Source organism: Octopus bimaculoides, chromosome 11 (genome assembly GCF_046866305.1).
Source record: "Octopus bimaculoides isolate indiv1 chromosome 11, ASM4686630v1, whole genome shotgun sequence".
NCBI lineage: Eukaryota > Metazoa > Mollusca > Cephalopoda > Octopoda > Octopodidae > Octopus > Octopus bimaculoides.
The window spans coordinates 52,945,294-52,958,965 of NC_142938.1; the positions used below are offsets into that span (position 1 = coordinate 52,945,294).

The window sequence follows — 13,672 nt, forward strand, 5'->3', positions numbered from 1 at the left end:
AATTTTGGCCTGTACCCTTTATCCTGCAGTCTTTATCCTGCAGTCTTTATCCTGATTCCCTCATCACGCCACCCTGAATGACATAATCAGAAAGTGCTTTGATGCGGCTGGTTTCCTGTCTCAACTTGAGGTTGCAGGTCTCGACCGCGAGTACGGTAAGCACCCCGACGAGATAATCCCCTTCTCATCCGAGGCAGGCAGATCCTAGTTCGTGACTCGACGTGCAGCAACACGTTCTCCGGCTCCAACCTCGCCGCTCATAACGCAGAGGAGAGAAAAATCAATAAATACTACTGATTTTGGCCGCAACAAATAGGGATAGCAGTGACCCGTCGGGGAAATGAGCCTCGCGACGTGGTGGGTCTACTGGAGAGCTTGCCGTTTGCTATTCTCGCGGTAATGCCATTGCGGTCGAAACAACAGAGTGCAGCTGAATAACCCTTTTGTTCTGGGATATATAGCTCATTGCCTCTCCTCCTCCGTCTTCTGTTCCTTTGCCACACTTTTTTCGTACATTTTTTCTTTGTTTTTTTTCTTTCACCTTTTATAGTTTATATAAGTACTTAAACTATAACTAAATTATTATAACATGGAAAGTCACGAAGATCAGGATCAGGAGATCAGCTATTTGTATGTAATTGTTGCTTGTACAGATGAGACAGTTCAGCTAGCAAAAGACCATTATTGCCTGCCTCTAGGGTGAGACTAGGGTGTCGTTGCCGAGCCTCGGAGGTGTACCGCGAACTGGTCAGCCAAGCAGCGTCCCGTTTGATCGATGTACAGAGAAAGACAGAAAGAGCAGGAGGTGCAGTAAATGATGTTGCTAAAAGTGCATATAAAGGAGTCAGGGATATGATAAGGAAGATCATGGGTGCCTGTAAGGATGGTGGTGTTGGAAAGGTAGGGGCAAGTGCGGCAGCGTGAGCGAGAGCAGGGGAACGAGCCAGTTTGGGAGGTGGGGTTAGGGAAGAAAGTGTGGACCAGGCGGTCACATAGGCTATGGGCTCATTTGAAAGAGGGGAGGGGTAGGTTGGGGAAGATGTGCGAAGTGGAGGGGTCGGACTGGAGTCGCCGGAAGGCTCGGAGAATGGTACGTTGGAGAGGCAGGGTGGAGGAGTGGTTGGTGAGGGAAAACAGAAGACGGGTAACGGCGGGGCGGGCGCAGGGAGAGAGAACAGATGCACGGCCCACAAGGGTGGTGTGGATAGTGGTGACGGATATCCACGAAGGATGAAGTAGTGAGCCATATATATATATATATATATATATATATATATATATATATATATATATATATAAGCAATGTTAATTCTCTAAATTAGGTATTAACAGTAACTGCATGATAAAGTGAAGTATATTGCCACTTAAATGTGGCTGACCCCTAGGGGTGGATGTTACTGTTGCTTTTAGCCCCAGGAGGACATCTCCTCCAGCTGGCTTATCGACACACTTCTGTGTCCTGTTTGTTTTGCCAAGGGAATTTATCCCTCCCATCGAGATCTGTAGCACGAACGGACCCGGGTTTCAGGGTTATTTCCCTTCGTCGGCGTCCGATAGCGACCGATCTGCGATGACAGAGATAAATTCTTGGCAATCTTATGTACCTTTTTCCAGTGAAATTCTTCACTGATATCGAAAAAGTGAAAACAAGCAATGTTAATTCTCTAAATTAGGTATTAACAGGAAAAAGGTACATAAGATTGCCAAGAATTTATCTCTGTCATCGCAGATCGGTCGCTATCGGACGCCGACGAAGGGAAATAACCCTGAAACCCGGGTCCGTTCGTGCTACAGATCTCGATGGGAGGGATAAATTCTCTTGGCAAAACAAACAGGACACAGAAGTGTGTCGATAAGCCAGCTGGAAGAGATGTCCTCCTGGGGCTAAAAGCAACAGTAACATCCACCCCTAGGGGTCAGCCACATTTAAGTGGCAATATACTTCACTTTATATATATATATATATATATATATATATATATATATGTATTATATATGTATTAAAAAAAGCAAAAATTAAAAAAAAAACAATGATAAAAGCAAAAGGCTAAATGGACGTGTATGTGTAAAAGAATTCAGTACTCAGTATTTTGGCTACAATGGTTAAAGGTTAAAAGCTCAATTGTTTTTGATATTGATTTGGCTGAGGTCTTTGTATTTATGTGTATGGTTGTACATCTATGTATTTTATTTTGTGGGGCATTGTATACATACACGCGTGCGCCTGTATGTGTGTGTGTGTTTGTAGTGAGAGAGAGAAAGAGGGGAGGGGTGAGATAAAATTTCTTGTCTCTTGTTCAAAAGAGAAAATCTCATTGCAATGGCACTCATTCAGGTTTTGAACACACACACACACACACACACACGGGGCTATAGTAGGAGACATTTGGTATCATACACTGGTGCTAAATCCAGAAACATATAGCTAAGGAACGAAGTTCCTGCCACGCAGACAGGACTGTGTCTTACAACAGAGGTTATAGAAAAAAATCGGTAAGTATATAACCAGCTTCCGAAAAATTAGAATTAATAATTGTTATTAATTTGCATTTCATGTATATCTCTTTTAGCGTAACAACATACAACAAATAAAAATTTCTTTGGGATCTTGTTAAATTTCTTTCCGATTTTTGCCAGAATATTTTTAAAAGGTGCAGTTGAGATGTAGATAAAATTTATAGTTTTACAACACCCAACTCTATTTCAGTGAGAAATAATGTTTTTTCCTCGTTTCTTTTGCTCTCAACTAATCTCATCTCCTAATATACCACAATGATTTTTTTCCAACCAAATCGGAGTGGAGTGGACCTTTGGAATCCTCTTCTCACTTATATTTTTTCGTCGTTTTTTTTACGTGTGCTATCAACTAATCTTGACTTCTAGTATACCACAAAGGACTATTTTCCCCTTTGCGGTGTATTAGGAGATCAGAATAGGGACTATTTTTATGGCTAATAACTGCTATTTTTAGCATAGTAAACAACTATGTTAAGGACCACCTGCCTTTAAATTTATTTAAAAGTGGGAGAAAAATGTTTTACACAACAAATTCCGATATAATCGTAATCTACACCATCTGAGTCATATATGTCCCGTTTTCATGGTCAAAGATTTTTCTAACAACACTATTGTCTGTTGTGGTGCCAGTGGATGAAAAAAATTAGGCTAAAAAAGTAACAGGGCTCTAAAACCATTTTCGTGACTACACAAGCCTCCTTGAGTTGAAAAAATGCGTTTTTGTTTTTTTAATTAAAATTAGTCATGTTATTGTGCACGTATAGTATCGAATCGAAAGGTATTTGTTTAATATTTGTTTCATAAGTCTCATGTGGATCTAAATTATGCTATAAAATTATGGTGCAAGTACATAATTGTTTTTAGTGATTTTATGACAAGCACAATGAAAAATGGTTGACAAAATATATTTTATCGTAATCAGCAACAACCTTGCAAGATATATTTTTTGATATACTTTTAAAATATATAATACAAGTTGTACTATAAAAAGAGCCTTCAGTACATACCTACTGAGCTGATTTTTAACAGGAAATATGACTAGATGTTCATTGTTCACTTAGCACTTAAGCAATGGAAACCTTGCTGAAATAACTGAAATTCATTTAACTGCCATTCCAAACCATCGAGGAGACTGCTGTTCAAGCTCGTTATCCTTTTGTTCATGTGAAGTGTTCCTCGGTATTTAGCTGAATTACTTGTCTGCTTTTTTGTGTCTCCCAACAACTTTGATATATCTTGACCCTTTTCCGTCAATCATACATTTTCTGAGATCCCTTTGATCTAGTATGCTAGTCTTTCTCGGTACTTTCCTTGTCTTTTTTTTTTTGTGATGTCTTCTACGTCTTTGGGCATTATATCAAAAAGATCAGGTCATTATGTCAGAAGGGTATTATGTCAAAAGAGCAGCTTTTCGGTGAAGTTCTCTCGTTCCTCCTGTTCTTCTAATCATTTTCTACATTTCAGAGTCACCAGTAAATCTAAAACTGTCTGCAGTAAATCTAAAACTTTCTCCTTCACATGATTTATTCGAAAATACTGATTTAAAGATTTAAAAATGATTTTGTAATACATTCCTATAATATGAATTTGTTAAAGGAGAGAATTTAGGAATTTCAAAACAACAGTATTCTAAGATTCAAATTATGTTTATTTATATTTTTCATTTGTGTTTTCAATTAAACATTCGCATAAATGTAAGATTAAATCTATCTGAAAATGTAAGCAATTATGAAATATTTATTGATTAAATTGTAAGTTATTGGACATATTTATTATTGAAACCAGTAAACAAATGTCTGATTAAATTTTTAATACCTTAATCCTCACCACACATATCCCGATACATCAACTCTTCAATATATGTCTCGGAAACAAAATGAGGATTACACCAATAAGTAACACGTAAGCTAACATTTTCCAAATTTTCTCTAGATTCCGGAGACAACATGACGAAAAATTTATTTCCTTCCAGCTTTCCCAAATTCAGTTTTGATGTGCCTTCAGCTAACAATGTAACTGGATCAGAACCATTTCCCTCTGTTAGCATATTGCTCTTTGATACCTTAATATGAACTTTGCCATACATACTAGTGGCTGTAATCATAATATTCCAAGCCCATTTTGGATAAGCAAAATCAAAGACTGGGTTTTCGTTAACTGACACTCTAATACCAGAGGCTGTTCTGTTCAATGTCAATCTTCGAATATGTTTCTCTACATCACATGGTTTAATTCCCACACGTTCAAAGGCTTTAATAAAAGGGCTTAGATCTTTCCCAAGATCATAGGCAACTTTCAGCATATCACAAGCCCCAGAAGTGAAATCTGAATGAGGATGCCAATATATTTCGTTGGCGATGAGGAAAACTCGGTAAGCTTCTTTGATATCCATTTTTAATTCGTGCACAATGTAGTAAAACATAAAATTATAAATCCCACTTCCATGATGAGGATTCATGTTTTGAGTGAAGTTATCTACATGACTTATAGATTTATTGTCCAAGGATGGGTCTGCCATAAATCTGTATGATTTCTTATCTTTCACAATATAGAAGCCAATTAGCCAGTCATTTTTATCTATGTAAGCTTCAGTGACTTCCCCTGTTATATCAGAAAAAGCTTCATTCATAGATCCAGACTGGTTAAAGTAAATCAATCCAGAGTGTTGTTCTGTGAAACCATGGGCAAATTCATGTGCAACAACATCAGCGTCTGTTGAAGGATAAAAGCGTGTATGGCCATCACCAAATGTACAATATTTCCCATTCCAGTATGAACCTTCATAATTTTCCCCGTAATGAACACGCAATATAGCTTGTTTGTTTAGTATTGAAATATTATACCATTCTTGAAACATCTGAGATACCATACTACCATAATAGACAGCATCAAGTGCAGGAGATATGGCTCCATTGGCACTATCATTAAAACCAGCGTCACAAACATAATAAATAGGGTCTGTATTATTAGAGACTTCCCCATAACTGTTTTGCATGTCCATAACCTTCACATAATTGTTTTCAAGGAAACACATTTTACCAACTTGAGTTACAAAAGCTTTGTGATTTTTCTCACTAAATTTGTATATTCCTGATTTTTCATTGCCACCGGAACCAGTCAGTACTCTGGAAATGGTATTTAAATTGTTATATTTCAACAGTATTTCTCCAGTGTTACCATCAATAACAAAGGTAGGCCGTTTGATAACTTTCTTATTTTCTATTCGATAATTAATATAGTATGCTAATCGAGGTTTGTTCTTTTCATCCATGAAAATTATAATTTTGCATTCTGGCTGGATACTATTTGCATAAATCTCGTCTCCCTCTGCTTTAAAAGCAATATCAAAGACATCTGATTTTGAAAGTTTTGGTTTTACATTTGTAATTTCATCTTCAATTCCTTGAATAAATGTTCCTGTTGCATCACCAGTCAAATGTCCATCTTTATCTTCTGTAACAGTTAATGAAGCATCAAAAACAGGAACACCTAAGAACTTCTCTTGTAAGCGTAAAACTTCTGTGCCTTCAGCTGTTTTGATACGGTTTGACTCTTCAACTTCTTCATACTCTTTCAAACCAAGAAGATCTCTGACTGTTACTTCAGCTTTATCTAAATGACGCCGCTGAAACGGAGCTGAGGGATGATAAACCATCCTCCTTGCTCTTTCATGAGCATCAACACGATAAGCTGCATCAGATGTGTTTATCAGTAACAAACCTAAAAAATGAAAACATTACAATTATTATAAACAGCAACATCAGGATTAATTTTTTGACAATACATTCTTACATGGTGAACAAACAGCAGGGTTATACCTGTATCTATTTGAAAAAGAATTGAACTAGTTAACAATTCAAATTAATACAAATATGAGCGTCCGATAGCCACCGATCTACGATGAGAAAGCTAATTCCTGGCAAAACTTATATATCTTTTTCCAGTGAAATTATTCACTGGAAAAAGGAAATAATCGGTGGCTATCGGACGCTGACGAAGGGAAATAACCTTGAAACTCGAGTCCGTTCGTGCTACAGATCACGATGAGAGGGATAACTTCCCTTGGCAAAACAAAAACAGACAGGACACAGAAGTGTGTCGATAAGCCAGCTGGAGGAGATGTCCTCCTGGGGCTAAAAGCAACAGTAACATCCACCCCTAGGGGTCAGCCACATTTAAGTGGCAATATACTTCACTTTATCGTGCAGTTACTGTTAATACCTCGTTTAGAGAATTAACATTGCTTATATATATATATATATATATATATATATATATATATATATATATATCTGTGTGTGTGTGTGTGTGTGTGTGTGTGTGTGTGTGTGTGTGTGTGTGTATATATATGTATGTATATATATATATATATGTATATATATATATATATATATATATATATGTATGTATATATATATATATATATATATATATGTATATATATATATATATATATATATATATATATATATATATATATATATATATATATATATATATATATATATATATATATATATATGTATATATGTATATATATATATATATACATATATATTAGTGTGTATTAGTTTGACGCTCGGGAAAATGAAAAAGTCTTTTCGAGCCTACGCTCTTCAACAGAAAGGACTAAGAGAAAATAAACAGAGAGAGAATGAAAAAAAAACTGTACATGTATGTTATATATGTAATTATATATTATACATATGTAACTTTTACATATATTTTATATATGTAATATCTATGTATTTTATACATGTCGTCATATATTTTATATATGTAATTTGTACACACGGTGGTGCACCAGCATGACCGCAGCCACTTGGCTGAAACACATAAATAAATAAATAAAATGCTTATAACATAATGGATAAATAAAGTTTTAAAAATGTGTCAATAAATCTCCCTAAATGTATAATGTGACAGCATTACTTAACGTAATTGCGTTAGGGGCCAAATTATTTGTTATTATACTGGACGAGTAATAAGTTTTTTTTTATTCAAACTGAAATTTTATTGCTTGAAGCAAGATGGGTTTTTGTTTTTATACTGAATCATTTGTAATTTTTTTATATTATGACTGTAGGCTTGTAATTTTAAAATAATATATTAATGTGGATATCTGAAATTTTTTTAGTGGATTAATCTGTAATATTCGTATTATGTACCAATGAAGATATTTGTCTTGAGTGTAAAATATATTACTATATTCGTAGTTAAATTTAAATTATAAGTTCTAAGTACGCTATCTTCATTATATTAAATGATTATACATTTATAAATATACAAATAGAATTTATTAATTAATGGTGATAACAACAACAACAACAATAATAATAATAAATGAATAATTTTATATTATGCCATATGGTGATCAAAAACTTTTCTATTGCAAGTACGAATTCCCATCTATTTTTCTGTAAGTAATTAATTTATAGATATATAAACTTAGATTTACAGAGATGTTTATCCGCCAATAAACTAAGTAATTTAGTATGTTGTACAAAGGAATAATGTTTATATAAATACAAATAAATAAATTTTAAAAATTATTATTTATAATTATATATTTTTAAATAATTATGCATATTTGTATTTATTTAGCTTAATATATTTCATCAAGTGATGTTCTTTCGAGCTTCTATACATATAATAATTTATAGAGCAATATAACTATTGCCTTACTCTAATTTCGTTCCTTCCAAAAAAACTTAGTAAAATTTTTTTTTTTTTATTTATAGCTTATTTTCTCTTTCTTTAAGAAATGATATAGTTTATAATTATCGTAGCTCTATATTTTTGTTTACTTTATTTACGGAGATTTTTCTTCTGGTAAACTAAGTAAACTGGTATCTTTACTTGTTATCAGGTCATCCCATAAGTTCTGTCCAAATTTTGAATAAAGAAAACAAGTGATGAAATATTATATTTGATTGAAATTTAATCATCAATGTACTTTCCCTGATTATCTATGACTTCCTTCCATCTATTTACAAGCTTTATAATCCCATCAATGTGAAACTCTTTTGGTTTCAAAGCGAAGAACTCTGAAATGCCAGTTTCGACTTCCTCCTGGCTTGCGAAAGTTATGTCCCCCAAATGATTCTGTAAACTACAAAACAAATGGTAATCTGAAGGAGCAAGGTCAGGAGAATAAGGTGGATGAAGAATTTTTTCACATCCAAGCTCTTCGATCTTCTGAGATGTGATCTTTGCCGTATGGGGTCGCGCATTGTCCTGATGAAACATCACTCCTTTTCGATTCACTAAAGCGGGTCTTTTTCTCTTCAAAGCTTGGTTCAAACACTCTAATTGCTGACAGTAGACTTGAGCATTGATTGTTGCATTAGGTGGTAACAATTCAAAGTGAATTACTCCTTTGCAATCCCACCAGATAGAGAGAAGAACCTTTTTCCCATGAAGTTCCCTTCTCGGTTGTGGTTGAGCGTTTTCTCTTTTACCAAGCCACTGTTTACGACGTTTAACATTTCGATAGAAGATCCGGTTTTCGTCACCAGTTACAAGTCTATCCAAAAAGGGTAAAATGAGTTCGCGAGAATGGAGAGAAGAGCAGATGTCAACTCGGGATTTGCGCTTGCTTTCGGACAATTTATGAGGCACCCATTTTCCAGGGTTTAGGAACCTTACGAAGTTGTTGAAGATGACGATGAACAGTTGTATGGTTTGAACAAAGCTTTATTGCCAATTCTTCAACTGATAGTGCAGGATTTTCTTCAAGTAATGCCTCAAGGAGCTTATCATCAAACTCAACTGGACATGCTGTTCGATCTTCATCTTCAAGGCTGAAATCTCCACTTCTGAATTTTGCAAACCATCTTCTGCAAGCTCTTTCATTCAAGCATTCTTTCCCATTAAACTGAGTGTATGTTTCGAGTCGCTTCAGCTGCAGAGTTTCCTTTTTCTGTTTTTGTACTCATAAAGCATTATGTGCCTTAAATGCTCTTTGGATACTTCCATGTTAGAAAGGGTTTTAATCAAAGAAATTTTAATTCTGTTATTCTGTAAAATAATATATAATTAGTTTAAATGTACACAAATGCATAAAAATAACTTTTAATTCCATTAGACATTCTAAAATATTATTAAATTTCATTCAATTTTAAAAAGGTAAAATCGGACAGAACTTATGAGATGACCTGATAGTTACAGTTGTGGCGAGTGGTAGTGTCTCCAGTATGGAAAGCTATGCCAGGGCCGCTACGGCGAAGAAGCCAGTGCCGCTGGAAACTAAGTTGATCGAGCTGGATAGGGAGGAGGTGAGCAGAAGCAGGAATTTGATAGAGGTAGAGGGAGACTCATATAAATTGTTCCCCACTCCTGCCAAAAGAGACCAAGGAAGATAAAATACTGAGGACTGTTGTGCGTCGTACACAGGCTATCGAGACCAGTAAAATTCAAATGGTAATGGAAGAAGAAATCGAGGAGTGCCTGGGTGAAATTATAGATGAAGCCACGTACATCCGCAGAGGAAGAAAGTTCGATACGGTGGGGGTGAGGTTTGCCACCAGAGAAGAGGCAACCAACTGGTGGGGATTTGGATTCGAAACGTAGCTTTTTGTCACATTCGAGGACATAGAAAGAATTCCCTACCAGATAGAAGTGGAGGACGAGAGTACATTAAATGTCGTAGTTGAGGGAAGAAAGCCAAACTGTCACATATGCGGGGAGAGAGGCCATATGAAGACCAAATTCCCCCTATGAGTTTACACAGCCGGAACGAGAGAAAACGCAAACAGAGGAAGAAAACATTGCAGACCACACTGAGGAATCTAAAGAGAGACAGAGGTATAAAACAGAGGAAACAAAAGAGAAGAACAATAACGGGTCTTCTAGCCCTAAAAAGCGGAAGAAATATAAGTCAAAGGATCGGTCAACAGAGAACAAAAAAGAGACAGGAAAGCCAGAAACTAATAATGTACAAGAAAAGGAGAGAATGGATAAAGATGTTAAATATAAGGGAATAACAAGAGTGAAGATGCCGGAAGCCTGTGCTGAGAAATGCATTTTGATACGCGAGGAAAATTACTGGGAGTACATAAAAGAATTTGATGAGAATGTAACAGCGAAACGGGTTTAGTTGGTGGAGACCCCCCCCCCCCCCTAGAACTGATTATTTACAGTTGATAAAGACGGAAGTAACAGTGATTAATGGGAGAAAAATAACGCGAATATTTCAATTTTTGGAGTTGCAAAACTGTTAAAATGTATGCATGGAGTTTAAGTAAAAGTGAAAAACTGGATAAATGTAACCACCCGACTTCGGGTGTCGAGTGGACATTGCGCCTCATTTTTTCATCCTTGCATATTGTCATTTTATTTTAATTTTTCTTCTACTATCATCATTCGCTTTTTGTAATTTTTAGTTCCCCGATTTTATGTTTGTTGCGTTTTGTACTAAAGAGGCTTTTATACATAGAGAGGAATTTATATAAATTCATTACTGTATATAAGTCGAAACAAATTGTTGGCTTTATTTGTGTTTTTTGAAGATTTGTTATGTTATATTATATTACATTATATTATAATGTAAATAAATTTTAGCTTGTCAATTGTTTTTCTCTATTTCATTTAATATTTGTTTATTATAATTATACCCTTTTATCTGTGGTATTCACCTATTGTACCAGTGAATTGTAGGTTTACATCCCTTTGAAGGAAATGTTTTTTTCCTTCGTTTGATTTATATATACGCACACTCACACACAAACACACACGCACGTAGGCTCATTACTACACATTTTCTGCTGGTTTTCTGATCAGATTCATATAATTTCTGTGAATTACATCATTGCAGAAATTTCAACTCAGAATGAAATCAAAATATTACACCAATTGGTTGTGAATCTCATTGTTCCTGTTGTCTCCTTAACACTCATTCACCTAGCATGGAAGCGGGCACAACATATACATCTCAGATTTCAAAGGAACTCAAATAGACAAGAGTGGATAATCCTTTGCACAGGTGAAAAGTCAGGTGATTGATATTTGCACCACTATTCTTATAGTATAACAGCAAGACATAATCCTTAACAACCAGTGGCTGGTACCCATTAACCTTTTTCCTTTTACAGCAAGCCTACTTAATCAGTTGAAAGATAATGACGTAGCCCACCAGGAATGCAGAGGACCGAACTGACAAAGCAGATGAAGGGGACAAGTTGTTAACAACAGAGAGAGAGAGAGAGAGAAAGAGAGAGAGAGAGAGAGAGAGAGAGAGAAAGAGAGAGAGAGAGAGAGAAAGAGTGGGCGCGAAATGTAGTGTCGATACAGTAATCTGAGAAGTAATTGTATAGCTATATAACTGGGTCTATGAAATAGGAAAAACATTTGTGATTCACCATAATCAATGGATAAGTTACAATAGTTAACTCACTCATGTGCTGATGGGTCTTAACTAAGGAAGCAACGTGTTGATAGATCTCATCACAAAGGAGAAATAGTTGAGGATGATTACAAGTTCGGTTAGATAGAAAATAGCAGAGATGCTACAATAATCCATAAATCAAATTTTCTAGAAAATATTTTATGTGGGAAATGAGTCATTTGTCATCATAAGGAAATGCAAAATTAAATTACACGTAAATTTAAACAATGAAAAATTCTTGAAAATATACTTACTGCCAAATAGGAGATGCCAGGAATAAAACATAACCAACAAATGCATCATGATTGCAGAATATTCCCAAAATTTATGCTCTGTCCAAAAACTATCTCAAGGTTTGACTCTTTCGTTTCTGACTCCTATTTATATTGTCAGCACAATTATTACATGGGTCAACCACCCTCTCAACACCCGCGTCAATTTAGGGTAGAGCTTAGCAACAACCGGGGAGAAGTATTAACACACCAAATAATTGCTTTCATTACATAAATTAATAGGTTATTTTACACCCCATCATTTCTAAATTGATCCCTGACATTTAAGGTGAATAAACGAATATTTGTTTATTTCATTATTCTTTCTAGTAAATTCTTATTGTTAAAACTACATAATCCATTCAATAAAAATTAGAACCAATCTTAATAGGTTTTATTCTGGATAGCTAAATACTATAATAGTAATAATTAGCATAGTTTAAAATTACGCAATTCTGCATTTTGAAATGAACTAAATGGTTATTGTCTATTTATAGGTGATTCAGATTTCAAACATGATTTTAATTTTCGCCTATCAGGTACAGATTTTGCACAAATGGCTGCCAAATATACAGGGTGTCCCAAAAGTTACAGATGGGTTTCAATTTTTAATAACTTCCTGAAGTTTATAAATAAATGTATGAAACTTTGATACAATATAAAGAACATAATGGAAATTAATATGGACAAGTCAAATTTTGTAACACTACACCATCACATATGAAAAAATGACATCGCTTAAATGCCAGTCATTTTCGGCTTCGCACGCCCGTGTTCTTTCCAAAACCACAACGCCCTCAAGAGTTTCAGACTCCACTTCTCTGATTTCTTTATTGATGTTCTCCTTCAGTTGCACCAGGGTCTCCGGTTTGTTGACGTAAACCCTCTCTTTCTGGTATAGATTACTATAAACCAATGCATTTGTGTTATCATGTTCAATTCCTTGAATAAATGATCCTGTTGCATCGCCAGTCAAATGTCTGTCATTATCTTCTGTAACAGTTAATGAAGCATCAAAAACAGGAACACCTAAGAACTTCTCTTGTAAGCGTAAAACTTCTGTGCCTTCAGCTGTTTTGATACGGTTTGACTCTTCAACTTCTTCATACTCCTTCAAACCAAGAAGATCTCTGACTGTTACTTCAGCTTTATCTAAATGACGCCGCTGAAACGGAGCTGGGGGATGATAAATCATCCTCCTTGCTCTTTCATGAGCATCAACACGATAAACCGTATCATACATTATTCCAATGTACGTAAAATAACAAAATATTTCAGTGTAATTAGTTGAAGCATTGACTTATTACTTTATTTTCACAGGAAAAAAAATTATTAGCTTGTAAATTACACTTAATACCAAACATTATGTCGTTTAGCAATTCTTTTTCTTGGTTAAATAATCTGCAATAGGAAAAAGATCAACTGTTGATGGAGAGAACGTGATGATTGCTGTGTGTTTTCAATTATAGCTTTGATATTTCTTATACTTGGGTCCATA

At 35.1% G+C, this 13,672-nt stretch overlaps 1 protein-coding gene across 1 annotated transcript; it reads right to left on the reverse strand.

Annotated features, from left to right (window-relative positions):
• Positions 1-4,147: 4,147 nt before the first annotated feature.
• On the reverse strand, positions 4,148-13,324 carry LOC106873918 (uncharacterized). The gene is made up of 2 exons (XM_089360014.1): positions 12,157-13,324; positions 4,148-6,237 (listed from the first exon to the last, which is right to left on the reverse strand). The coding sequence occupies exons 1-2, from the start codon at positions 12,203-12,205 to the stop codon at positions 4,334-4,336; spliced, it is 1,953 nt and encodes a 650-aa protein (XP_089216140.1). The 5' UTR covers positions 12,206-13,324; the 3' UTR covers positions 4,148-4,333.
• Between the last annotated feature and the right edge of the window lie 348 nt (positions 13,325-13,672).